This window comes from Leuresthes tenuis, unplaced genomic scaffold, assembly GCF_036924035.1.
Source record: "Leuresthes tenuis unplaced genomic scaffold, fLeuTen1.0.hap1 SCAF_23, whole genome shotgun sequence".
NCBI lineage: Eukaryota > Metazoa > Chordata > Actinopteri > Atheriniformes > Atherinopsidae > Leuresthes > Leuresthes tenuis.
In genome coordinates this window covers 15,778,922-15,806,340 of record NW_027325377.1, presented here as the reverse complement: position 1 = coordinate 15,806,340, position 27,419 = coordinate 15,778,922, and the positions used below count along the sequence as shown (strand labels likewise).

Here is a 27,419-nt window from a genome sequence, read left to right as displayed (position 1 = left end):
GAAGAAAAGTTTAAAAACAGTGAAAATAGATTAATAATTTTGAAGAATTGCTGTTACAAGTAACATAAATTGTAGGCATCGACTTGAGGGACAGTTTGACGTAAAAAGTGTGCTTTTCACCCTAAAATAGCCGGAATTTGTGCACAGAAGGTAGTGCGTATTTAATTGTTTACATAAGAACCCGGATTAGCACGTGAAGTCTGGCATGAGCGTCACGCTCACCGGATAGTGTGCGCGTTTAGGTGAATGTCGAGGTGTTTAGTGTTTCAGTAGCAATCAACATTGATATTAAATCGATTAGTTACACTAGCATTTCTACTCTGGCTCGAATTTACTTGAGTATTTGCAATTTCTGCTGTTTTACCTAAAACTCAAATATTCTATATTTAACGCGATATTCATTGTTCTGAAGTACAATTTGCTCATTCATATCTTGAATCGTCTTTTTATATGCTATACTATGCCTTAATTTCTTCTAGCACTTGTATCTCTTGCAGTCCATAGTTCTTGCAGTTGCCTTTTAAAGTGTCGTACTTTTTAAGTTACCCTGCCAAGCACTTGTCAAATGTTAAAAATATTTTCACCATGTCCATGTGTGCGTGATGCATCTAATCTTATCTTATGTATATTCTATGTTATCTAATTTTGAAAATATATAAATGCGTCACAACAGTCTTATATAAAATGGGTTGTAATTATGCAAGATAGAAAACGCTGCTGGCAAGTAGATGTAGTACCACTGTTTTACCAGGAAGCGGCAGTAGAGCATCATGTTTTTGCCTGATGCTAAATGATCCTCATTGTATAACACACTTAATATGGTCATTATAACTAATAATAGTGTTTGTTTCAGTGTATACTGTAAAAAAAAATTATTTAGTTATTAATATACTTTATTAACATTAAAATGCATACGTTTTACATGCATTTTTTAAATTTTGTTTGTTAAATATTTCAATTTCTTTTTAGAAATTTTATTTAATTATCAAAACAACTAATTATGGTTCTTCAATATAAGAGCTCTATTTTGCACTGTGTTACCTGAGAGATGCCAACACCCGGAACCAAATTCCTTGTGTGTGTTAAACGTATTTGGCCAACAGACACGATTCTGATTATGTGCGCAAATAATTTGGTTATTTATTAGTTTTCTTTATTCATTTGTTCATTTATTTATTTTAAATTGTAGAGACGTTTATTACCAGATACATAGCCTGCAGATGTTAAAACGAGTCAAATAAATGGTTTTATAATGTATAGATTTGACAGTGCACAGCAATGATGTGTAAACCTAATCACACGAGGCACCATCAACGTTGGGAAAGCTAAAAATCTACAGCTGAATAAATGACCCAATTTAAAAAAAGCATGCCTGTACGGCATGACTAAGGTTTATAAGACGCACTCATTCTGCTGACAAAATACGAACAATCTATCATCTTGCTTGGAAAATTGTGATATTTTCACTGTTACCAGGCAACCAAGGCTTGACAAGTAAGGACAGACTGGAGCACCGTGGTGCATTCAGACATGTAGTTGACAGCTGCCCACCTCCACCGCTGTCACCTGAGTAAGTCAGCAAAAGACGTGCCACATTGCATGAAAATTCTGTAGCAGGCTGCTGGACAAGACCTCAAATCAATGTCAAGAAGTGCTGATGGAGTCATCTGTCCACATACACTAAACAACTCTCTAAATGAGGTGTGCTTTAGAGGCCGGTTTTAGAGGAAAGTGTTGAAATTTCTTTCCCTGACAGAACTATTCTCACACTGGCCCTTCTCTGTGAGCTTTCAGGGGCCCCCTTGTGTCTCTGCAGAAGCAGGTGACATAAATAAAATGGAATGCTTTAAAATGTGTTAAAGTGTTGTTGTTTATCATAAGTCAGCCAGACGCAATGACTGTCAGATACACCCTTGTTTGTGTTAAATCGGCTTATTTGCCCCTCACTCCCCCTGTCGTATATTTCTCAGCTCTGGCATAGTGCAGAGTCATGTAATGAAAAGATGAAAGGGCCTCTGGCATGGCAGGCAGTGTGGACAGATGGTTGGTCCAGTTCAGACTCACAAGGAGAAGCCCCAGCAGAATGGATGACTCATCATTCCACCAACTGTTCCTCTCAGCACGTTCCTCAGAATTAATCTCACTCACTCTTTGTTTTGACAAACATGTTGCATGACCGCAAATAGACCGTTTCAACTGCATTAGTACGACAAAGTGGTGCCGAACCTTTGAAAAGGGGGGCAGATATGTGCTGTCACTGGATGCTGGGAGTATCTCTAAACTCTTGGAGAAAGCTTGGAGAAGTGCACTAGAACTGTTTAACATTCACAGAGAACTGGCATTAAATATTATGACAGTTCTCAAGAAACATCTGCCGCACTATTACTTCTTACTTGAAAAAATAAAATGAATCACCAGTGGAGGAAGACTGGCCAAAAACAACAGCTTGTGACAAGTGAACCCTCCCTGAATTCCTGGAATTAAAAGCAAGCTCGAGTGAAAGTCAAGACACTCGCTCTGCACATACTTGACAGGGAGCAGCACACCACAGGAAAAAGTTTGAACAAAAGTATTCTTCTTTTTTATTTAAAAAAAAAGGCATTTTTCAGCCTAGTTTAGAAGACTGCAAGTTTAAACTTACTACAAATGTCAAAGTAGGTTAATGGCTCAAAATGAACACAATAAACTTCTGTAAATACTCATGTTGCTAGCTAATTTTATCATATTTTCATAGGGGCAATTGTGACATAACAGAGACCATATTGGACTATGAGACCTTAACTGTTTTATGCATAAATGGCTGCTGTGATGACTAGAAGGGCCTGTTTGTGTGTTGACTCAGGCCTGACATTTTTATTGTTTGATCATGTCATTGTCACTTTCTCTGATTTATTTGCAATAACAAAACATGTCGCCTGTTATCTCAACCCTTTACGTCTTGCTCATTTTGAGCTCAGAGCTTTCCTCCCTGAGCCATCTCTAACACTCAGTTTAGCTGTGCAGTGCTAAAGCTATATGTTGAGCCTTTTTCTTTTTCGGATTTCGACACCTTTAAAACATCACTCCAAACATTTATGAGGGAAAACGTCGATTCTGGTTATTTCCGCCCGCAGGAAAGAATGCAAATCAAAACTTTTCACTGCTTTTTCCTCCCCAGTGAGATAATTAAAGTGTTGAAATAAACCAAAAAACAACAAAAATCCAGAAGAACCATTATCAGATACCATATCAGTAATTTGCCATAGGATCGGATAATGGGGCTTAAGACATTTTGCTTGCAGCACAGTCGATTAAAAAAATCTATTTATTTTAATCACACTGCTTTTTTGTTGGTTAAGTTTGATATTATGGTCCAATCTAAATGTGTGCAAAAATACTAACTGTATTAATAATTAGGACACATGTTTATGAGTCTCGTATAAAACTTATAATTTTATAAATTCAAGTAGTTTGGGCGTTATAAAGGGAAACGTAGACCCCCCACCCTTCAGTCTCCTCCTACTCAAACAGAGCTGCTATTATAATAAGAAATTAAACAATAAGTCAACATTAAGTAAGACTCGTGGTGAGAAAATAAAGCTCTCGGTGGCCCCGATCCATCATTTACCACCTCTGACAGTCGGATCTTAGATCGTTTCATGTGTGAAATATAAAAACAGGTTGTCATGCGCGCATTTTTAGATGTAATTTCCCTGTCTTAGTTTTCTCTATGTCTTCCCTCAGAGGGAATCCTCCTGCCATGACATGCCACTGCAGCTACACGACAACAGACCAGCTGACGTAGACTCCTATTGTACAGTCATGTTTCATCCGCACCAGGTAGTTTCTGCTCAAAAAGCAGCAGGTAGGTAGTCTGTGCCAGTCACGGCGGACGGTGGTGCGCATTGGCTTGTATCGGCCCGCCGGTGTTCAGGCTCCTCCTCTCCATCGGAGCCCTGCCTGCGCTGCGCTCGTTGCAGTGAGCGCGGAGGTTTGTGCGCTCTCAGGATACGCTGATGAAGTTGTGGACAGGAGGTAATCGAGGACACCCAGCCACTTAAAGAGGGAGAAAAGTACACGATCACTTCTGGCGTTTCATTCTTCGAGATACATTTAAATCACCGGGCAGCGGCGGAGATAAGGCATCAAAACGAGTTTGTGGCATTTAACTGGGAGACCAAGCATACCCAACAGTATGCGGTGCAGTTATGGCAGGCAAGGGTAAGACAGTCGTGAGGACGCTGGAGGATTTAACGCTTGATTCTGGTTATGGTGGAGCCGCGGACTCGGTCAGGTCGTCCAGCGTGTCGCTGTGCTGCTCCGACACGCATCAGTCCTTCTCGCATGGGGGTAACGGCTGGCATCTGACGGAATCCATGCACAGCAGACAAAACAGTTTGGATACAGTCAACACAGTCCTGGCGGAGGACACGGAGATACTGGAGTGTTCGGGTCAGTGCGCCAAGCTGCCCGAGCTGGAGGACGTGCCATGGAGCCTCGGTGAGGTGGAGGGCGCACTGAGGAAAGACGAGGAGCTGATGGTGGGTGAACCGTCACCGGAGGTCCTGGCACGGCTCTCGGCTCTCATCAGCCGCGCGTTGGTGAGGGTGGCCCGGGAGGCGCAGCGGCTCAGCTTGCGCTACGCCAAGTGCACCAAGCATGAGATCCAAAGCGCCATAAAGGTGGTGCTCTCATGGACCATTTCCGTCAACTGCATCACGGCGGCTCTGAGCGCCCTGTCCCTCTACAACATGAGCACCGGGGACAAGTTCAGTCGAGGCAAGTCGGTGCGCTGCGGGCTGGTCTTCTCCGTGGGGAAGTTCTTCAGATGGATGGTGGATAGTCGGGTGGCCCTGAGGATCCACGAGCACGCTGCCATATACCTCACCGCCTGCATGGAGAGCCTGTTCAGAGAGGTGTTCAGCCGCGTCCTGCGCAGCGCCCTGGTGGAGAGGGACAACGGGATCCCCAAGTTTACGCTGGAGTCAATGGAGCAAGCCATTAACAACGACTCTGAGATCTGGGGTCTGCTGCAACCCTACCAGCACCTCATATGTGGCAAGAATTCAAGTGGTAAGGAAAAAAAATCAAGAGAAAAGATAATATTCAAATGCAAATCAGTGGTTATTTATTTATTGGGGAATACAGCTGAGGGATTATGTTCAGCGGTCATTGTAAAATCCAACATATGACTCAGTCAAATTTTGTTTCCCTCCTCAAACAAATAAGGCAACTCTAATCTCCAGTGGATGGAAATGTCCAGAAACAAGTGGCTGCATCTTTAAACGTGCCAGAATTGTGACTCAACTGAGAGTGATGAGGCTTATGGGAAAATTGATTTTTCCTTTAAAATCAATGTCCAATTCCTGTCTTCGCTTAAAGTTTCATTAACCTTGAACATATAGACCCATTTCTGACGTGTGGTATTCCCAGATTGGAGAGGTATCTATGTAGGGGTGCAATTACTCTCCAAAACAAAAGGCGCTGACAGTTTCTCACACACAGATTAAACCTTAAGGCCTACCTCTGAAACAGCCTCCTAAAAGAGCCCAGAAGCAACAACAGTCACATAGGTATTTATGGCTGAAAAAGATCAAACAAACTCCATCTCCTGTGACTGTGAGCTGTGTTCTCATACTGTCATTACAGGCATGAATGTTGAAAGTGTTTTGGACAGCTTGAGTCGGTGTATCATGCAGTGATTTAGCAAAAGCAGGATTTGTGTTTATATAGTGTGCAGGCCTTGTTGATAATGCTGCTGTGTCACTCCAGAAGGTGTAAGCTGTCAGTGTGGGCTGGTCCTCTTATCCAAAGCTCTGAATGAGTTGGCTGAAACCATAAAGCAGAAGGGGCTTGAAAGGCTCAAAAGAAAACCATACTGCACCTCTTTTTGTCATTGGTGCTGCGTGATGGTCTTATTCAATTCTGTGACACGTCTCCTCTCAAAAATATTGCGTCCGAGGTAATCTGAGGAAAGACTGACCTGAAATGACTCTCATCGTGATATTGTATGATCAAAAACCCAATATCATGGGTGCAGGATTTCCCAACATCGCAGATGATGAAACTCATGATATACAGTTCTGTGCAAGAATTGAGTCACCAATCTTTCTTTATATGTTGCCAGGAAAACCGAAAATAGATCCAAAATTGTGTTGAAATACCGGCAAACATATTAGAAATACAGTGTGTAGGAAAAAGGGAGTTGTGTCATTTGGCATACCTCAGCCTTTTCTCCCTGCTTGCCTTCCTTAAGAATGACTTCTTGACAGCCACCTTTCCATGGAAACCATTCTGTTGTGGTTACAATGAGCAGTAGATGGATCAACTGAAGGTTCTGTGGCAGGTGTTGTCCTGTGCTGGTGCAAAAACACTATTTCATGTTCGTCAAATTGTGTTATCTTTGGCATTTTTGGTGGACGGAAACAAAGAAATGAGAACAAATTGATCATGTGTCCTTGTAACAGTCGCCAGTAGCAAAGAGCGTCAAGACACAAGTTAAAATTGGTTCTTTGTAGACACAACACGGGTTCATCTCTTAGGTTGGTGCTTTTTTATTAGTTTGAATGATTCCTAAGTCAATGTTAAGTGGCTTTAAAAAAACAACAAAAAAAACTACATTCCTTTACAAATGATCAGGAACAAGAACTTGACGGAAATAAGTGAAAAAGCCACCATTGTACAAAGAAAAACCTTAGAAATCTTCAGAAAGCCTGGAGAACTATTGCTCAAGACCACTTTAAAAGATTACAAGAAAGTCTGCATCATTGGAAGCACAGTACTGTATAATGTCTAATGTACAAAAGTTGATCAATAGAAAAAAAAATGTGTGAATGAACTGTTGTTGAGTAAATCTGGATTTCCCTGCAACAGAATGAAACATTTATGATGCTTGCGCTGGTGGTTGATGATTTCCCCCATTTGTTATAAACCAAGCAATTAATTGAGACAAGATGTGCCACCAGTGAAAACGATTATTAGGTTCAGACTTAAAGAAACCACACAACAATCTGGTAAAGTTTAATTAAAATGAAAAATAAGCGCTTATTCTCACAAGTCAATCTTATTTATTTATGACCAATCCAAAACCCAATGATGCTCACTGTGCAATGATATCAGCCAGTGAAAAACAGCAAATCCTGAATTGAGATTCATTTTCAGGCAACTGATTTTGGATAAACCTGATTGACTCCTCCCTCATAGATCCTCTCATATGTCTTCATTTTACAATGATGTCGAGCCCGGCTTGGTGAAAACTCCACATGCGGCCGGTTTATCTTAAAGATGCAGCTGAGAAGCAGCTGCTTCTCTACAGACAGAACTCTGAGCCAAAACGCATCCCCCTCCACTCCACCTCCGTGGAGTGCATCATTTCCTGATGGTGCAGAGGAGGCAGAAATTGGTACTCGCACAAACCAGCATCCCCCTATAACAGTGAGCAGGGTAAAAACAGGACCCCCCCATAACAATTACTTTGTTTCCAACATTTTTACTCAGGCTATATTACAGTACTGGCTTTATTTAAAAAACAGTGATTTAAAATGGAATTTTCAGACCTGCGGCTGAATTATGAACCTCTTATCACTTATGAATCTAACATTCACTCAAGTGTCTCTAATTTCTTCTCTTTTGTAGTTTTAATGAAATAACAAGACTATAATTATCGGAAGGTGGGAAAGAGCAGGGACAGCCCTTCTGTGGCGAAGCGTGGTCTCAGGTCTAAAATTTCACCTGAGGAACAAATGCACTGCTGCACATAATGACGGACGCCACGTTGCTCTGCACTCCCACTGAAGATATCTTACTCCCTCTGCCCTCCGACTAACGAGCTGCTCAAAACTGAGGTCTTTCTTCCCTGCCTTTTGTTCTGAAGTACAGGCTCTTCTCCAGCCTGTAGATTCCGAGTATTCTCGAAGAATTTACTTTGCAGAAAAGGTGAATCGGAGAAAAAAAAAAATGGCTGCAGATAGTGAAATCCTTGAAGTTAGTCATGAAGGGATTCCTTTTTTCCTCTGCCATGACGGTCACGTAATCCTCCTCCTGTGTCTGTGTTTATATAAGCCGTTGCACCTTACTAACTTTTATAACTCCTGTTTGGCTGCAGCTCAGTCAACCACTGACTCCGGATGATATTTTCCTGCCTCCTGTGGCCTGTATTACACATAGAGTATTGTCTTTGGCAGTGTGAGCCTGTTGTTAAGCTGAAATTATTTTAGAGGTTTGTTTGTCACTGCATTTCGGAATGATTTGTTTGAACAGTTCACTTCAAAACAAAATAATTTTTCCATTATGTGAAAGATTAAGATGAGTCCAACAGTCATAGAGCAATATTATAATGTCATTTAAGTTGTGTTTCTGGCCATGGGCAAAATACAACACTTATATGCTCTCTTTTTTCTCCTGTGGGACTGTTTTTAGCAGCTAAAAGCTCCACTATTCTCAGTTGCTTGTCAGTAGCTTTCTGTCTGCTGTTTGATACGTACCATGGCTGTTTGGATGCTTTTACTGAATATAGGTAGCTGCTGCAATAAAAGAAGACCACTTTAAGAGTGGCAATAGAGAGCCAAAAGTAAAGCTGTAACCAGATAATTAAAAAGTGTGTTGAAACTTGCAGAAAAGCTCATAAAACAGAGGCAACTGCAGTTACAGCTAATTATCTGTGTTCATCACAAAAAGCAACGTCTTTTGTGTGACTTTTGCAAAATATCAATTATAGCCTCTAAGCTCTTAACTGTGTGTTGGGCCCACGTCTTTGGCAACACCCGCATATCTCAACACAATCAGTTCAACGGCTGTTTGGTTTGATTCATGCAACGCAAGTACTTACAGGCAGATGCAGGGGTTAATATAGATGATTTCAAGACATAAACAGGTGTTAGAAAAGTTCAGTTTTCCATTTGAAGGCATCTCGTAATTTTTCACCCGAGTACAATAACTGCGAGTGGGCTGCCCTCTGTGTAGTCTGGCCTTAAAAGGCACATACACCGAGAGCATATGATGGATGCTAACCCACTGGCATTAGTGACTGACATCAACCTTCAAGCATATCACAATGACATGGTAAATTTTCCTAGAAAGCATTTCTGTTATACCTCACCATCCAGATTACTGCGTCTTTATTGCCTTTAATGTTATATATTTAGCATTCAGTGTTTCAAACATTAAATTAATTGTATGTATGTATGTATTTATCTATTCCAAAACAGAAAAATGTAAATGTAAACTACAAATCACAGTGAAATAGGGGCATCGGACACAACAGTATTTCATTATTTCACAATAAACCTTCAGTCATCTATATAAACAATACATTACAGTATTTTATGGTGGAATAACTGTAGGGTTTAGGTAATTTTACAGCATAAGCCAGCAATTTACCATTTCATTAAGCTAATTATTAATGATTTGAAATGTTTAACAGAAAATGGCGCCGGAAATCATCCGTTATTAGTGAGTTTACCACTTTAAATCTTCATTTACACGCAAGAGATGATATTTATCTACAATTTACAATGATGACAGATCAAAAACAGGCAGTTACACTTAAATCTACAACTCATGCTCCATGTGAAATGTTTCATTGTAAAGCTTTATCGGTCATTTTATAGTATCTAATGAGAAGTGACGTCGGAAGCAAACAGCTTGGCCGTCAGCTTCCAAACCTGCCGGGGTGGCGTTTAAATTTGGAGTCCTGAGTGACTTGATTGTATTTGATTATGTCTGTCATTTGCTGTGACCTTCCCCAAGGTAGTGGCCCAACCTCCGCAGGACAGATGACACGACAGAATGGAATTTCATATCCTGCTATAGTCTGCCTACTAAATTAGCAGCAGGTCTGGTCTCCCTCCTTCTTCACCCTCAGTCTTTTGCACCATATTTTATTGTGTTTTCTGCTGGGGGCGGGCTCTGTTTGCATATTTGTTTTCCACTGTGGTTTTTAATAAGCTCAACTCATAACTGCATGATTTTGGCAAAGCTTCTTGTTGTCCATTCTGTTATTATTTTTCTCTCTTCCTGGGGGTGGGAGACTCACAGATGAGTCGACAGATTGTTGTCTTTCTGGTGGAGCTGTGAGCGCTCGGGCAAGCGAGCTGGTTGTGATGGATTTTTATGTTGTGGTAATTTCATTAGGCCAAAGGCTCTACCCACTCCCCTGCATCCACTTCCAGCAACGATCAGTGATTGCAAAGTTATTTCGAAGCCAAGGTGGATTTTATGAGCCGCATCCATTTCTAGTGTGCTTCCATAATCTTCACTTTAATTTCATGTGGCTCTGGGTGATTTCCCTGGAAGGGATTCCAAAGGCACGAAAAATGAACCGAGACCAGTCCAAAATGTTGAGGTTTTATTACTCTTATGTCAGTGGAGCGTGGATCCTCCTCTATTCCTGGAAAGTAGGTGAACACACTGGGTAAGGGTGAGATAATAAGAAAAGTATGTAAGCAATGAATGCCTAATGTGGTGAAAAAGTCCAGTGCAGGGGGAAGAACCACTCTGGAGTGTCAGCTGGAGGAGGTGGTGCTGATTACCATGCGGCTCTGTTTAATTAACACTTGCACTTATCTGGTGGTCATTAAGATTAGGAATTAGCAACGAGAAACACAAGGGAGGTGGAGTGGACTAAGATGATAATTCTTCTCATTCATACTTAATTCCCGTTGCTCAAAAGTCCACATTAGCATGTTTGATCTGATATGTCTGTGTGGCCAAGATAAAACATCTTCTAGATGCTCAGTTCCATGGAATCTTTTTGCTGTGGTGCCCCGATTTTCATACCTCATTCACCTTGTTGTCAACACTTCTTAGTAGGGATGCCTACTTAAATTATCATCAAAACTTCAAGAAACAGTTACCATGTAGTGAAGAGTGCAGAAATTCCAAAAATTAAATATATGACACGTCACATAAAGTACAATAAACTATGAATAAATATGAACTGAAATAGGGATATAAAGCATATGAATGAAATAAACTGCGAAGACTATATTTCTACAAGACTGTGCTCTCAGATTCAGAGCAGCACAAGAATTGGCAACTATGACTGGGGCATTTCACTCATTGTTTCCAAGATAAAGTTTACCTATGGAGCTTTTACTCTGGTTGTCTCTCTGTCCTCACCATCATCTCCATCTGACAGGAAGTGGGTAACAGGAGTGTTAGCGAGCTAGCTTAGTCTGTGAGTTCAATTTTTCAAAAATGTTCATGAGAATTCAATTTAGGAAACAGATTTCTTGAGGCAAAGTAATGATAATGAGGCCATTGAGCTATAACACCAGCCAAGCTCAGCTAACATTGAAGTGGCTCACACAGTTCAATAATGACAAATGCTAGTTAGCTGTTTTCCGGATGGATGGTCTAAATAAAATGGTAAAGCATTTCTCTTCACCAGTATCTGTGTGCTTATTCTTTATTGGCACATACAGAGAGCACCTACATAATTTATAATAAACTCAGAATTACTGATCAACAAATTTACTCAAAACACCAGCTGCATACTCATACAAATCAAGCTATTTTCCCAAACCATGACTCAAATTTCTTAACTATTAATTGGCCTCGCTAGTTTTCTAGCATGTAACAAATGGTATAGGCTTTGCCTGATAATAAAACACTAGTCCTTACAAATCGGTGTATGTAAGCTCTGGCTAATACGACTGTTCAAACTGGATTGTGAGGTTTGAGCAATTATGTGTTCAGGTGTTAAATCGAGGCTGAATCATTGCTTTATCACGACAACAGTGTATTACATGCATAGCCTATTGAGGATAAGTGTTATTTGTCTTAGCATGTCTGCTTCTCATAAGGAAACATAAGAAAGTATCAGGGCGTTGCTTATGAGAAACGTTTCTTCTCTTTGAATTTGTCACACCCATGCCACGTAGAGCGATGTGCTGTGTTTATAATCAGCTCCATCTGTTGACCTTGGACCCTTCCTACGAGTGTGATGTCTGTACAACAGGTGGCCTGTTGGTTTTGGAAGTATCTGTGTTTTATGACACTCACACTTAGCACATGGGGGAAACAATGGTGCAATGTTAAAATGACCTAATTGCAGTGTCCAAGTTTGACAAATACACAGCATTTGAGCCACAGTGAGATGAATTTTGAAATTTTGGAGATGCACATGGCTTCTTTGACATTGACTCAACTTGTGCCAGCAGCTTTTTTTTTTTTTTCTCTTAACCTTGATCAGACTGCACTCCAGAGTCAGGCAGGCGGAGGAAATAATGAACTTTATTTTTACGGCAAACTTAAGGTGCTGCATAAGTAAACAGAAAATACAATCAATATACCATAAGCAAAGCCTGAGCAAACAAGAGTCTGAACAGGGCACAACAAAAACTACAACGAGGATCTTGCAAATGAACAAAAACAAAGCATGAGCCGATGAGCTGAGGAAAACAACGTCATAATGCAGAGCAGGCGTGAACAGAAACCTGGTGTGACTCAAGAGCAAGAAACACAACTAACTGGAATGAACAGAGGGGGCGAGAACTACAAAGTGAAACACAAAGTAAAGTTAACCAGAATACAACACAGACTGAATGCAGACAGGAGGAAGGCAAGAGACAAAAACATAGTGAACCAAACCTAATCCAACTCATAGATATTAGCAAAATACACGAAATAAACCAAAAGGCAAACAACAATTCCCACAGACCGCAACATAGGTCTTTTTTTTACACTCTTACAAGATGCATTTCATGTTCAGTTCACCCAATTTACAGAAAAGGAAGCACATTTTCTCACTCTGTCTCACTGGTGTTTGACGGTTTTGTTTCACTTCTAATTTGACATTGTGGAAAGATTCCTTTTGATTTTCACTTCTGCTTAACTTTGGTGATTTCATATCCGCAAGGATATGGATAAAAACTTATAACGAGACTTTTTCTTCTCTTGCGTAACTTTAATGTATCAATTCATTCAAAACTAGACACAGCTTCCTTTCTCACTTACAGAAACATAGATTTATTAGTTTATTGTGAGTGTTTATCTGACCTTTTTTGGATGTTGTGCATCAGGGATTTTAAGGCTCATTGTTGATATTCTGGTTTGTTATCTATTTAATTGTATGTAAAATAGGAACATTGGGGGTAGCAGATGGATGTAATATTTTCATTCAGTGATGAGTGATGAGATTTTACATTGATTTCACAATGTGAAAATGAATACACAATGATTAGAAATCAAATTGTGTTCATATTAACAGACTCATGCTTTGCATAGACGACTTAAGATTTTTAAAGACTTAACTCCACAAGCCAAAGATCAAGTGCAGATGAACTGAATTTGAATTTTAAATAAAAAGTGGGACATAATCATGCTGCCGTGATGTTGAATCACATAGTCTTCAGTGCTATGTGGTTTCACATTAGATGCTCTGCAACTATGGTGAAAACCACACTGTATCTTGTCAGTTAAACTGTATGTGTGACTCCCCCGCAGGTTTCCATTATCACATGGTGGTATCTTGTCATACTGGGACTTAGATTGTTTTCTGTTCTCTTTGATGTTGCTTTTGAACACTATTTTTTTTTTGCTTTGCAATATCAAGTCTTCTGAGGAAACCGGATAGTGATTGAAGTGATTGACCAGTTTTAAAGTACAAACTTGAGCAAAAATATTTAGTTTTGTGTACCACCGATGTCCTACTTGCACATTCAATGAGGATGTTGGTCCAAAAGAGTCACACCCTCATAGTTTTCGCATTTCTTGGACTTTTATGACTGTTTAAACTGTTGGCTGTCACATACGACGCATCACTTTGAGCTGTGAGCACTCATTTAAGCACTAAGAGGGGGATTTCTTGTCAAAGTCGCCAATATCTTTAACATCACAATAGCACTGTGTCATTTTGTCAGAGGAAAAATGAAAAACGTCTTCCCTCTTGAATTTTAGGTTTGATTAAACAAGTTAGAAACAATTATATGGTGTAGGATGTAATCATATCCCTTCGCCATGTATTCATGGTTGGTTTCGTGACTCATGACTGTCCAACCCCAGTGCTGTTGAATTATGTAGTTTGGCAGATGATTTACATTATTCAAGGACCAGTTGTTTTTAAAAGCAGTAGGCATCACTCACAGCCCCTCCCCTCTGAGCTTAATATCCTCCTTTGGATATGATTGCACACACTTACTACAAACTCATGGAGTTGTTTATGCTTGAATACAAATACCTTTAAATTAGTAACAAATGTGGTATTTTCCTTGAGTGCTCTGCACTAAAAAATATATGTATGACACCACTGTCTCCGCTAATGGTAATTCAAAATGAATCAAAATGATAATACATGTCTTTCTCTGTTCCTGTGGAGATAATGGAAATTTAAATGATCCTCTCTTTTTGTGGCAGTACATTGTGCTTCTCAAAGCAGATGAAATACCTCTGGACATATTCTTTGGAGAGACTATAATATGCATAAAACAGAGACATAGTGGCCTGTTCTAGAACGTGAAGTCTTTGCGGAACAGTGTTGAAGTGTGCTTGTATTTATCACGTGAAATACTAACTTTTTTCCATAGTAATTTTGGTGAATTAGCTCATTTCACTCCTGTTCAGTGTGATTTAATTAATATTAGGCCTAAAATATAAATGTCCGCTACCTTTGAAACTACTGATTTTTTTTCCATAAATCAACATTTGTCTTGCAGTTTCTGGTTTTATTTGGCATCTTAGTTGAATGTGTACAACTGTGTGAAGACGAGGTCCCTTTAGCATGCTAATTTTATTTTATTGGGGCTTATTGTTTTGTTTACACACCATGTGATGACGATCTTATCTGCACTGCTGCCTTTCTCATGATGAATTGGAGGCTGTCTTCTACATTTTGCAGGGACTCTGCATAATCTTAAGAATCCTCTATTTGAGAACATACTCTTGGACTCCTTAAACACCTCTCTGTCACTTTTTTTACATTAGTGGTGATACAGATTACAAATCTTCATCATCACTACTATGACTTATTAATTAAGAACTTTCTGCAAGAACAGGAAATCCTTTATGCGCCTCTCCCTTCAACCTCTTTACAAATCTTTTTATGGTCTTGCTTGCGCAGACTTAAAATGTATTCACTTGATATCCGCATGTTTGTAACCGTTTACTCTTGACGTGCTTGTTCAGGATTTGAAGTTGGTCACATTTTCATCTTTTTTCTCCATGTAAATACTGATCATTTGGCTTCCAACAGCCTCGATAAGCGTAGATTAATACAACTACAACCTAGCTTCCACTCGTCTATCCTTCATGCTCTAGCAGGAGTGATTAAAGGCATAGTAAGACTCACCAGGGGGGGCTTTTTATGCTTGTCTACATGTAAACTTGACCACATCCACATATAAACTGTACCTTTCAACACACAGGTTTCCCTGTCGAAAGGAATGTCACATTGATAGACATACAAACAAACTCCAGGCCAATAACCTTTTTGTTTGCCTTTGTTTGGCTGGAATCTAAGTATGAATAAGCTGCAATAAGTTGGTTGTAAAGGATCAAAAAGAGATTAAAAGCTGAATGCTCCCATTTGGATGATTTCGTACAAAAGTACCTTACAGATATCTATTAGCTGTTGGCCAGTAGTGGTGGATCTCCCACAGGCTTACTAACAATACGTCATATGTCTGGCTGCAGAGAATTGTGTAAGGCTTGTGTAATATTAGTAAGTCATGTACTAAGGAGATCTTCTAAATATAAAGTCGGAGTCTTAAATACAGATGGAAAAGGAGCATGGCAGCTGCTTGATGAAATGTCATACTCTGTTTTATTGAAAAACTTTTTGTTTAATGTCACGACTATTGGTTGACAAATATTTTGATATGTGTTTGCTATTCTGCATTTAGAATTGAAATTGGACTGCCTGTGTGGCAAAACTGGCATTTTACAACAGTACCTGGGGTGATGATGTGTTTAAAACCAGAACAAACCAATTAAGTGATCATTTAAATCATCATTATTGCAGTCCCACTGATAATAAGCCGTCGCTTCGGGGCTCTGTTCTCTTGTCATCTGCCCAATTAGTGGACTGATCTCCCTTTAAATACCACGTTCATGTGGTCAAATCAACAAAACTCATGAAATGCTCTGCCAGAGAGATGATTAGATACAGCTTTTTACAGGAAAGTCAGACAAGGGTGTCCTTGTTGGTAGAGAAATCATGAGCCAATGAAGATAAAATATTTTAAAATGTTTGTATTTTTGTAATAGTCTTATTCTAATAGTCCTGTGATGGAATGGCGACCTGTCCATGATGTACCCCGCATTTGAGCAGCTGGGATAGGCTCCATCCCCTTGTGACCTCCCTTGTTAACTCAGTTCGGTTAACCTATGACCTGCATTTTTAATATTTCTTGTCAATAATCTGCAGTAGAGGGAATATTCAGGTATATCAAATCCAGAAAATGTACAGCCTCGACTAACTTTGCCAAACTTTTTAAGATTGCTGTTGCTTTAGACATTTATTTTGTTTAAACAATGGATTCTGTGGCAATAAAAGTTAAATCTAACAATCAGTTGTCCGAGAGTTCTATTTAACACGAAATATGAGCTGTTTCGGACAAAATGCACAATAATAGAATGGGGTTTACTGGATCGGATGACATAAATAGATTGATTTGTACTGTAAGTCACAAGTAAGTCTTGGGCCTTCACTATAAAATTTGTCTAATGCTTGTTTTTATTTCTGAGAAGCTGAGTTTACAAGATTCATGACCCTGAATCAAGTCATTTGACTCAGTTCCACAGTTTTGTCATTTCAAATGCAAGTCAGCTTCTATTTGCAATTTATATAGATGTCAAGAAAATGATTTACACAAATGCTGGGATTTGAATTTCAGACACATAACAGTTATGTTGACTGGAAAGAAAGGAAGCACACAACGGTGAAGAGTTTGTGTTCTGAAATGGACACAGATACAGTTCCCCGGGCTACAGGATGCCAGTGTGTTACATCCCGACAGGGCAGGCACGTCATTACAGCATTTAATTAATGAGGGGTGAGTGCACGAACACTTTCAGGCTGTTCCCAGGTGGTGATGAGAAATTAGGCTTCTTGCTCTTGGGGAACCATCTGGTGCCACAGTGACACAAAACAGGGCTGTGTTTGGTGTGTGTGGCACTGTGGGTAATGAAGTCCAGGGGAATACCTTCTGTAGTTAAGACTCACCTTTGAACACATTTTCCCTTCCTTCTTCTCCTTTGTTTTCTGTCTCCACCACTTAAACCTCACTTGTCAAGAGCAAACGCCAACTCACACAGCCAGCAGTAACAAGAGGTACACAGCGTTTGTTATTTCTTGAAGCCCACGATTTCATAAGCTGTTTCTCAGAGACTGCTCATTGTGAAACTGCGACAGTGACATACTGTCGGACTATCGTAATCCAGAAATAGGGGGTTTCTCCTGTAAAGATGTAGCAATTTTGCCTTTGTGTAGGAAGGGACACTTCCTCCCACTGACAAGAGGAATTTCATAACAATTGCAAGGAAAGCTACAAAGGGGACTTCTGCTCTCAATCACTGCATGTTTTCCGCACTCACCAGCCTCCCTTGGTGACTTTTCTCCCCAAACTTTTCAATTTTATTGTGGTGAAAACCTGTAATTAGATATTTGATGCCTTCTAAGCCTGATCACTTGATCTCTCCACTAATTTTCTTTTTAATGAGGGAAGCTTTGTTATACTTTGTAGTAAGAAAATCAGGTTTTACAGCAACAGGAGAGCTGAAAAGTGCACATTTTTAAAGATATGCTAGTGAATAAGGCAGTTCAATTGGTTGGAGATACCATAGTCCACAGTTTACATACAAACTGAAGCTGATGAGTGGTTTATGTGGATACTTAAATGAATAGTTTTAAAATCATACCTGGCTGCACTGGCTGCCCTTAAGGAATATTATGTAAATTTCTTATTGGCTAAATTTATGGGTCAGATCATGACATAACAGTAATGTTGCTGGGTAGCACTAATTATCACCTTATATTGCTTGAGTGTTTGAATAGGAACATTGGGGTATTGGTCTTTGTGTTCAAGTTAATAACCCTCTCAAGGAGGATTGTGTGTAAAGAGTGGAAGAAGTACTTGTGTGGGGGAGAGGGAGTGTCATAAAGTCAATACAACAGATTTCCGAGTCAAAGTGAAAACAAGAAGTACCACTTTAACTTCTGGAAGTTTACTATCTCAAGTGAAACTAAATAGTTAGTTGGAAAAAAATCTATCTGTATGTTTACAGCCGGGTTTCCCGTAAATCATACTTCAGTTCCTTGCCAAGCTTGTTCTTTTGTTTATGTAGTGTCTTCTTATATCCTACAAGTGTGCACCTGCGGCTTTCACACGGCTGCATAATAAATTATGATTTATATGCTTTTACTTTACTCTGCTATGTCACCTGTCTGGTTGAACCTGTTTTGCGTAAGCCATGAGCGTTTCGGCCAACGTGACAGACAAGTAGAGGCATAGCAAGGTATAGACAGGTTGCATCTCCTATTTACCACATTCATTCACTGCCTGTACATTTGTGTCTCTGCATCTGTGAGATGATTTTATGACTAGAACATAGAACTGCCACATAAATATTCAAGCTCTTTTTTCTTTTCAAACTTGTTGAAGCTATAAATTCAGTTTGAAAGCAGTCACATGTATTCTACAATGTCATTTTTGTCAGAGGTAACAAAAATTGGATTAAATGCTGAAGATTGAGGATGACTGTGAGCAAAGTTGGAATGTGTCATAAGCAGAAACATTAGCACCGGCAACCTTCAGAAAACCTCTATGCAAAGCTTAGTTTCCCTTATCAGGGCAACATAGAACATGATAACTCATTTTTGAATATGAACATAATTACATCATGCCGTGCCCACACATAGGCCTATAGAGTAATTTTTTTAGAATGTAGCTTTTTAATGTGTTTTGGCTTTTCATCCACCCACAATAGGCCACTGAAAAAGGGGTTTTGGGAAATTATGGCAACTATATTTAGAAACTTAGACTTTGCATAGTTGATTGGTAGACAGGAACAACAGGTTTCAGGTTGAGATTGTCAGATTGTGTTATTTGTGTTTACAAAACAAAGGCAGAAGTGGCCTGTTAGCAAAGTTAGCTAACCTTGCTAACAAGACTTGCTAGCTAATCTAGCATGCTAACCTTGCTAAGTTGGCTCACTGTGGCACCATTTTGGTACTAACTTGGCGCCGCTTAGATCGCAGTACAAAGTTGATTTGCCCCCATATTGAAGAACAAACTATTTGGAATGTCAGTAATTTAAGCACTCCACTACACTCATAGCAGATGAGGGGAAATGACAAAATTGTCAATAGATACATAGTAATTTGAGTTTTTTTAAGCAATTTCTGTCCTCTCTCCCTGAGTATATACAGTTACTTGTCCCCGGAACAAAGCCAGTGCTTTGTAGATGGGATTTTTATGGGCTGAACTATAGTGTGGTAATTAGCATCTTCATTTCACAGCAAGGTCCTTGCCTCTCGCTCTGTGACAGTGAGGACAGGCTCCGATCTCGACCATCAAGAAGATGCTCCCTAACTTTTAGATGCCAGCGACAACGAAGGCAACATTAACCAAGTTGAAATAATTTGTGATTGTTTTTTCCTTCTTCAATACACTCACTGCAATCCCTGCTCCCTTTAACAGTAGCCCTGTTGTTTGATTTGACAGAGCACATAACAAAGAATAATCACTCTATGTGAGATGACATTGAAAGAAGAGTATCTATCATGTGTGTTGATGGAGCCAAAATTTCAGTTGACTTTTCTATTGCTACGGAGGAAATTTAAAGCCCTCTTACACCTCTGTGATGACGGAGAATACACAGGCGATTCTGGTTCTTCCATTACATTAGATCTGAAGTGGGCAGAGCTAAGGTAGACACTCTGTGATGTTATCACAGTGTGCGTAATAATAGGACAAAATAAAGGTGAACACTGGCCTGCCCTAACTTGTGCAGCTAAAATGGCAGGTAGATGAATGGGATGTCAATCAAGAGTAGTTTCTACATACCAATGCAGTCTTAAAAAGAAATTTAATCAGGCAACATGAGCGAAAACAGCTGCATGAATGGACTGTGGGGAAAATGTGTAAAATCTTTGTGTCGGATATACATTTTTATATTTAGTTGCGTTCTTAGCTGGTCTTAAAGAGCACACATGCAGGGTATGAGTGCCTATGAACAATGCTGATTTGCTACCTTCTCCTGTTGCTACTCCCATATTGTTTGTAACTTATGTTATCTGGTCTCTGCAGCAGGTTTTCACAAAGCAGTCCTTAACAGTATCAGCATTTCATAACAGAAAGTCTCTTGATGTTAAACAGCTCAAATCTCTGAGCCCATTATCACTAAATGCAGAGATAGGTGTTCATGCTTACCCTGCACTGCCAAGTTTCTTCATCCAAGAACTCATTCACCTATGCTAATGCACACCTACACAAGACAGTTGCATGATACCATTCTTTCTTCCACACATTCAGAATAGATAATCCTCAGGCTTCATGGCAGCAGATTTTTTTATTTATTTTATCCCCACACTCCTGGAACAGATACTCAGTCTCATCAGTGCCCACAATTCATCATAATGTCCCAGAGGCTGCCTGTACTGTCATCAAAATACAGTGTGTTTTTGGCACATTCTCACCCATGAATGTGTCATCAGAGAGGTGGCAACATCTCTCTCCCCGACCTGCATTTTTCTTGGTTTAAATTTATGAGTCAGACTGAGTCAATATGAGTATGCATAAAATGAACACAGCAACATATAATGTGAGGGACATTTGAGTCTTAAGCAGAAAAGAAACTATGGTATGTAAGGGTCAAAACTGAAGTATTTAACTCTGCCTGTCTATGTTCGACCACCTCAAAAGCCCAAGGGTACTTGGTTTAGAGCTGAGACAGGACTTGAAACACATTTTGTGCTAGGTATTGTGGAATCTTCCTTTCAAGTGACTTTGATCAATGGTAAACTGCTGAGGTAATTTTCTTTGAGTTAGCCAGGTGGTTAACTCGCAAATCATGTGTTAAATGTCTTTCTGCATATTCGCTCAAATCTTTAAAAGCGTGTTCCTGCATTGTCTGACTCTCTCCATTAGCATTTGTGTTCTGTACTGTTCAGTTTTAGCATTCTCCTGTCATATCGCTGGTAATGCGTTTAATTATTTTACTTCTGAGCTGTGGAAATTAAATTAAATTTATTGACTAACCCTCAACCCCTCAACATTTCACTGTAAATCGTTGAAGTTTGAAAAAAAGTTGTTTCCCCCTCATAATTAAGAGACATGGAAGAAAGAAATGAAAGAAAGAAATTGGCAATTTTTCTCTAAAAAACAATAAAATATTTTACATGTACATGGTCAGCTGCCTTTTTGAGAAACATAAGAAAATTAGGAAGTCTTTATTGAAGAAACTTAACTGAGTTATCAACTCAGAAATTTGACTTCTTGTGCTTTTGTTCTAGTTTTAGTTCAGAAATTCCAAGTTCCCCATGGTCAGCAAATGCAGTATTAGATACAAGGCAATTCTTTTTGAAGCGTCTTCCCATTCATTTCTGAGTGGCGTAACACATTCTCACTCCAGAAGGTGGGATAGCTTTGTTGGGCCAGAGCCCAAATCATTGCAGTTGTCAAATAAAGGCTGAAAAATGGTAAAATGTCCATTTGTAGACTCCAAAAATTGCCTTTACAAATTGTGACATGCCTGTGTTTTGCAGTATGTGAAATAAGCACAGGAATTCTTTTTTTTGGAACATCCAAAAAGCACTTTCGAGAATGTGACTGTTGGCATTCATCTTAAAACTAGTAAATAGGGGTTTGGATGGAGCTTAAACTCAAGTCTTCTATGTGATAAGGTTCTTTCACTTTTTAACTTTATAGTTGACAAGGTCTAGCTATTAAAAATACACATTTTGAGCTGGAAATAAAGAAATATATGGTCACCGTTTTCCATCACTTACATAAATTATTATAGAAAGCAACAAGCAAACTAAAACACTGGCATCTCACAATTTTCAAGCCTTTATTCTGACACCTCTGTGTTTTGCCTCTTTGAACAAACATTGTTAGTACATGTTGTGGATTGTGTCATGTTGCATCGTGATAAAGGACCCAAATGCTGGACTCAGCAGGCAGGAGGCCAGCAAGTGCCAAACGCTGCCAAGGCAGGAAAACCCGAGAAAAACTAAACTCAAACCAAATAAGTAACTAATCAGAGGTGAAAAACTACAAGGCAAGAGGCATAAGAGAGCAACAACTAGGATCTGTCACTGAACAGAGGAAACCAGCGAGTGTTCAGTCAGAGGGAGCAAATGACAAGGGTATAATTGGCTTATATGTTTTAAAGTATAAAACACGAATAACTAAGACAATCCAAGGAATGAACTGAGAAAATAAATACAAGTCATAAAACCAAATAGAAAACCCAATATGAAATGAACAAAACTTTACATAAAAAACATGGAAATCAGAATGACAAAGTAACAGCAAACCAGAACAAACGACACAACAAAAACTCCAAAGTTTGGGATTTTATGAATGTACATTTCAATTTTTTTCTACTTTTCGCTCCATTTTGGTGTCCATAAACCTGGCAAGAACATATCTGGCTTAAAAATTCTCCCCCAATTAGTCCCTGATGGTGCTGATGGGAAGGTATACCTCACTGATAATAAGTTTCTGCCGCTGAAAACTGATATGAATGAAGACAGAATGTACTGTTCTGTACTGAGTTATGGAGCTGAAGTTGTTTTTCATGAAAGGGTTCACCGAGAGCTTTTTCATCTTATTTTTAAGTAACTCACTGACTCTAGATTTTTTTTGTTGATTTTGTCCCCCCCCCCCCTGTTGGCTAGAAGTAGAGGGCTGTGAAATTGTCCAGGAGACATCAGTCTCTCCTTTCCCAGACTAAACCCGACTCCCGGTTGGATCTCTTACAGGGGTTTTTCACCTCGGCTGCTCTTGCGTTACTGTCATTCTGAGCGTCTTCTCCAAAACATAAATCCGTGTGCCCTCATGGGGAGCGAGAGTCAGGCTGATAGAGTGGCCTGCCTCAAGTTCTCCTCACAAAGGATTGGACTCATCCATGTTTTCGTGCAACAGCGGTGATGTATTTATGCGTTTAGAAACCTCACGCTGGAAGTTAGAGGAGTGATAGGTAGTTACCCTGTTGAGAGATAGATCCGCTTTTATTTTCCTTAAAGCACACATAAAGGAAGACCCTGGAAATAATGTCAAGTTTTGATAGCTGTTTCAGATATTTATGTGTAGGTGTTCCACTTATTTCAATATTCCTGCAAGTTAATATCTGGTGCTCTTTTTGCCTCTAAAAAATAAATAGAAAAGAAAATGTATGCACATGATGCAACACACAAAGAAAAATGATAAACTATGAAATAAATAGACACGGACTGTACAATACTATATAATTATGGTGAGTAAGTTACTTGAGGAGAGTTTAAGTTTGAGAGGGGGAAGAAGTAGGTTTAATGTACTGTGGTTTCCTCTGTGTCGTTTCACATCACTGGTCAACTTGTGTGGAAACTTCCGTTGGTTCATCATTTTGTTTGTGTATGAGAGTTTTAGCATGACAATAAGTCTGAAGCATCAGATGCAACAAAGGACCAATTCCTGCCTTCTTTTCTCAGACTGTCCCAAGTGCCCGCTGCTCTTTGTTGTCACCATTGTGGCTGTTCATCTATGCATGAGTCCTTTGCTGTACAGATGCTGCTCTGTCAGAGATTTTGTTGCTGACACCATTAATCGCTTATGAACACACACAAACGCTCAATGCGCACTCAACGAGCCGGCCAAGGGGGGAAATAAACAAGAGCCTTTCTTCAGAGAAAACTACAAAGAACGGTGGAGAAATCGGCTTTGATCACCCTTTCTATGAAAACCAAACAGGAAGAAAAGGAGACGTCTGAAATGTTCTTTTCTTTTCATCCGTGGAGACATCTGCGTGACACGACTAATTGAAAAGGCACATTCGTCACATTTAAACATTGTTCACACCTCTGCGTACACGATGACAGACAAAAAGAGTTCTATAAATCTCCGCTGAAGTCTGATCAGATGCGCAAACACCTCTTTTGATCCACTTGTTTGTGTTTGTGTGAATGTTATGTATGAAATTCTCTTTGCTTCTTTCTGGTATTTCACGTTTGTTTGAGATGCTTCATGACTATAACTGAATGTAAATCAAAGTCAATTGTCCTTCATGTTTTATTTGTAGCTTAATTACTGGTTTTGCATCTGCATACCAATAACTTATTACATAGTTTGTTAATTACAGTTGTAATTGTAGATATTATCAGTCAAAATGACAAAATGTAGATAAATGTAGATTTTTTTGGTGCTTTATTTAGTCATCAGTTGAAACTAAACAACAAAAATGCAGGATGACACATCTGATGTTTTTTGTTGTGATCCATTCTGACCCTCGACCACATGATAGTCAGTCATGTGCGTTGGCAGCTGTGGGGAGAATTGTTTACCGAGTTGTCAACCAGGCATATAGCTGCAGTTTTCATAACTGTGCAGGGAAACTTATCCACCAGTTGCAGAGAGGCCTGTGAGAGTTATATCATCTAACATGGAGATGTAACCTTTTCTTGCTCCTGATATCAGTTTTAAAACATAAACCAGCTAGTGCTGAGTATCAGTGAAACAACAAACCTTTCAAAAGGGGAACACCAACAATCACACGGTGCTGCGTTGGCAGCTGGAAGCTTAATAAAACCTGAATCACAGCTGCAGCTGACGGTTGTCTTTGACTGTGGGTGTCAAATTATGACCAGCAGGAAGAAAAATGATGAGAAAGATAAATTCTTTAAAAATAAATGGCTCTAAATTGGCAGGTTTAAGTGCAGGATTAGCTCCACTTTTCTCCTGAAGGTTCTTATAATTGGTCTTATCATCCCAGTTTTATAAACGGATTATATTCTGGGTTGAGGTTGAGTGAGGAGCTGGATTTGAAGGCTTAATCTAGATGTGCCTGTAGTCCTGTTTGGTGGGTGGATGATTGACCATATTTCATCTGTTGAATTCTGAGACTTTTTCAGTGTTTAGTTGTGGTCATTTTGCCCATGTGTTTAATCACTTAGCACCTCCTCTCAGCTTTGTGTCTCTGTGCTCATTTTGCAACTGTTTGTGTTACTTGTGTCTTTTGACGTTGCATCATGGGTAATTTCTTTCTGCAGTCAGCTTACATCTTTTAGGGTTGTTTTGTCTGTTTATAAATGTTTTGTCTCATTACATCTCTCTTTCTGGATATTAGGGTTAGGGAACTTTTTTTTATTGTTAATTTCTTGTCTTTGCTTTATGATTTTGCAGTGTTTGAAGTTCAACTTGTTTCCCTTTGTGGACAATTTTGGGTTATTTTGGGCTAATTAATTAGCATCTCTTCTCATTTTTTTAATCTGGTGTCATTCTTTGACCTCTTTATGGTTTTTGTGTGCCTTTTGAAGTTACTTTACTTTACTTCGGGGTCTTTTTTGGGTCATTCTGTGTCTATTCAGAGTCACTTCACGTCGTTTTTAGGGAGGTTTTGTGTCTCTGTGGCTTAATTTAGTCTTTTCCCGGTAATTCTGCATAATTTTATGGTAATTCTTTTGTCCTGTAATTTTCCATTGTTATGAGGTCATATTGTCCTGTGTGGTGAATTTGTATCTCTTAATGGTAAAATTACATCTTATTAAGATCCAAAGAGTACCTTTTTGGTCTCTTTGGATCTCTTAATGACCTTTTTGGGATAATTTGGCATATTTTTGTGGTTGTTTAGGAGATATAACCCCATTGACACTCAGTAATTGCCAATCAACAAAAGTTAGAACCACTGGTGTTCCTCATAGTCTCATAGCCTTTTTATATTTATATATTTCTTTTCAGTTTATTAATTCAGAATGAGTAAATATTGTGTTATTAGACGGACAAAAGGGTGCAGTTTTGCCATATATTACTACCTGCTCCTTTTCATAAATCAATACTCTGCTGTAAAAGCATACTCTCACTCATGTGAAAATGTGTGTATGTGTTCAGATTTTCAATTGACTAAAAGGTGAAAGTGAGATTTTTTTTTCTGCGTCTAGTCTGAGAACACAGTAAAGCTCCCCTTTGATCCTGTTAAGTGATACCAGATTAATAAATTGGTCCAAATCAAACTAAATTATAGATAAAATAAACTGTCTTTTCTAATAGCGGCAGTTTTCTTTTTACAAATAACGTTCTGATTGTTCCAACAGAGGTTCCAGTGAGAAGGAATGATATGGTATACCTCTGCACATCTCTCATTTTCTTTTTGGATAATTTATTTCCTCCGAGTCCTCTTTTGAGAAATTCAAGTCTTCGACATAATTATGCCCAACAAAAAAAGAACTCTACCTAATGTGGAAATTGACAGTGAGCCTCAAAAATATAATAACCTTTCCATTAAATGAGCTAATTTGTGAAGCTCCTTAGAGGTTGTGCAGCGTTCATGAGTCGGCTTGGGGAAGAGAATAATTGGGATCAGACTCACGTGGAATTACTATTCTGAGGTCTAGTTAGGGATTATGTGAAACAGCAGAAACATGAACATGTCAGTGCATCAGAGTGTTAGTTTAGGGAGCTCACAGAACACCCACTTATAATTGGAATAGCTCTGAGAAATAAGAAAAGACACAGAAGGAGGTACTTGTAGGCTTACGAGGGACTACTAAAGTGCGTCTTTTTTTTCTCTGCTTGTTCCACGTTAGCCTGTTCTGTTTTTGTAGTTTTGTGGATATCATATTGAGATTGTTCGGGTGCTGTCAAAGCAATACAGTGTTAAAGCAAGTGATAAGTGTTGCTGAGGCACAGCTTATGCACTACTTGAAGAGCCCTCTTAATCGTCGCAAAGCTGAATAGCTTTTGCGCTCAAGTCATTTGAGACATTTCTCCAGTCCTTTAGGGCAACACAGAAGTCTTGAAAAGGGGAATCCAAGATGCAGGGGAAAATGTGGCTTGTTTGGTGTGACAGCCTTTTTTTTTCAGAATGGAAAGTCGGGTGGGGATTTGGGCTATAAACTGGATTCAACACACTATTCTGCTGCTTCAAGACAATTTCTCACGTGACAGGATGAACCTTGTGTTATGCCAGCACATCTTTTTCTTAAACTTTTTAAGGCTCATCTTACCAGTCCCAGGCAGTGTGAACAAGCTGTAAACACAGTACTGCAAATTACACAGTGCAGATGGTGAACAGGTAAGCAAACAACTGCCAAGTCCCACATCCACTTGACACGGAGCATGAAAAGATTTTATTTTTCGAGTCGAGAAACTGTTATGTCTTATCATACTGCTGCTTTTGTTTTTGCCTCCATTGAGGAAAACATCTCACCTTTTAGATGCTGAATGCTTTTCTTTTTCTTTTTTACTCTTTGGTATTGGAAAGATACCAAACGGAGGGGGTTTTAGACTGTAGCTTAAAAGCAGCTG

General features: G+C 39.3%; 1 protein-coding gene across 2 annotated transcripts in view; it reads left to right on the top strand.

Annotated features, from left to right (window-relative positions):
* Positions 1–3,869: 3,869 nt before the first annotated feature.
* Positions 3,870–27,419, top strand: part of LOC140282713 (ankyrin repeat and BTB/POZ domain-containing protein 3-A) — a 183,929-nt gene continuing 160,379 nt past the window's right edge. The window contains exon 1 of one of the 2 annotated variants that reach the window (XM_072377254.1): positions 3,870–5,052. In XM_072377254.1, the coding sequence (XP_072233355.1) occupies positions 4,188–5,052 (865 nt within the window). In that variant the 5' untranslated portion in view covers positions 3,870–4,187. The remainder of the gene's footprint in view (positions 5,053–27,419) is intronic. The other variant, XM_072377253.1, reaches the window with a different exon arrangement.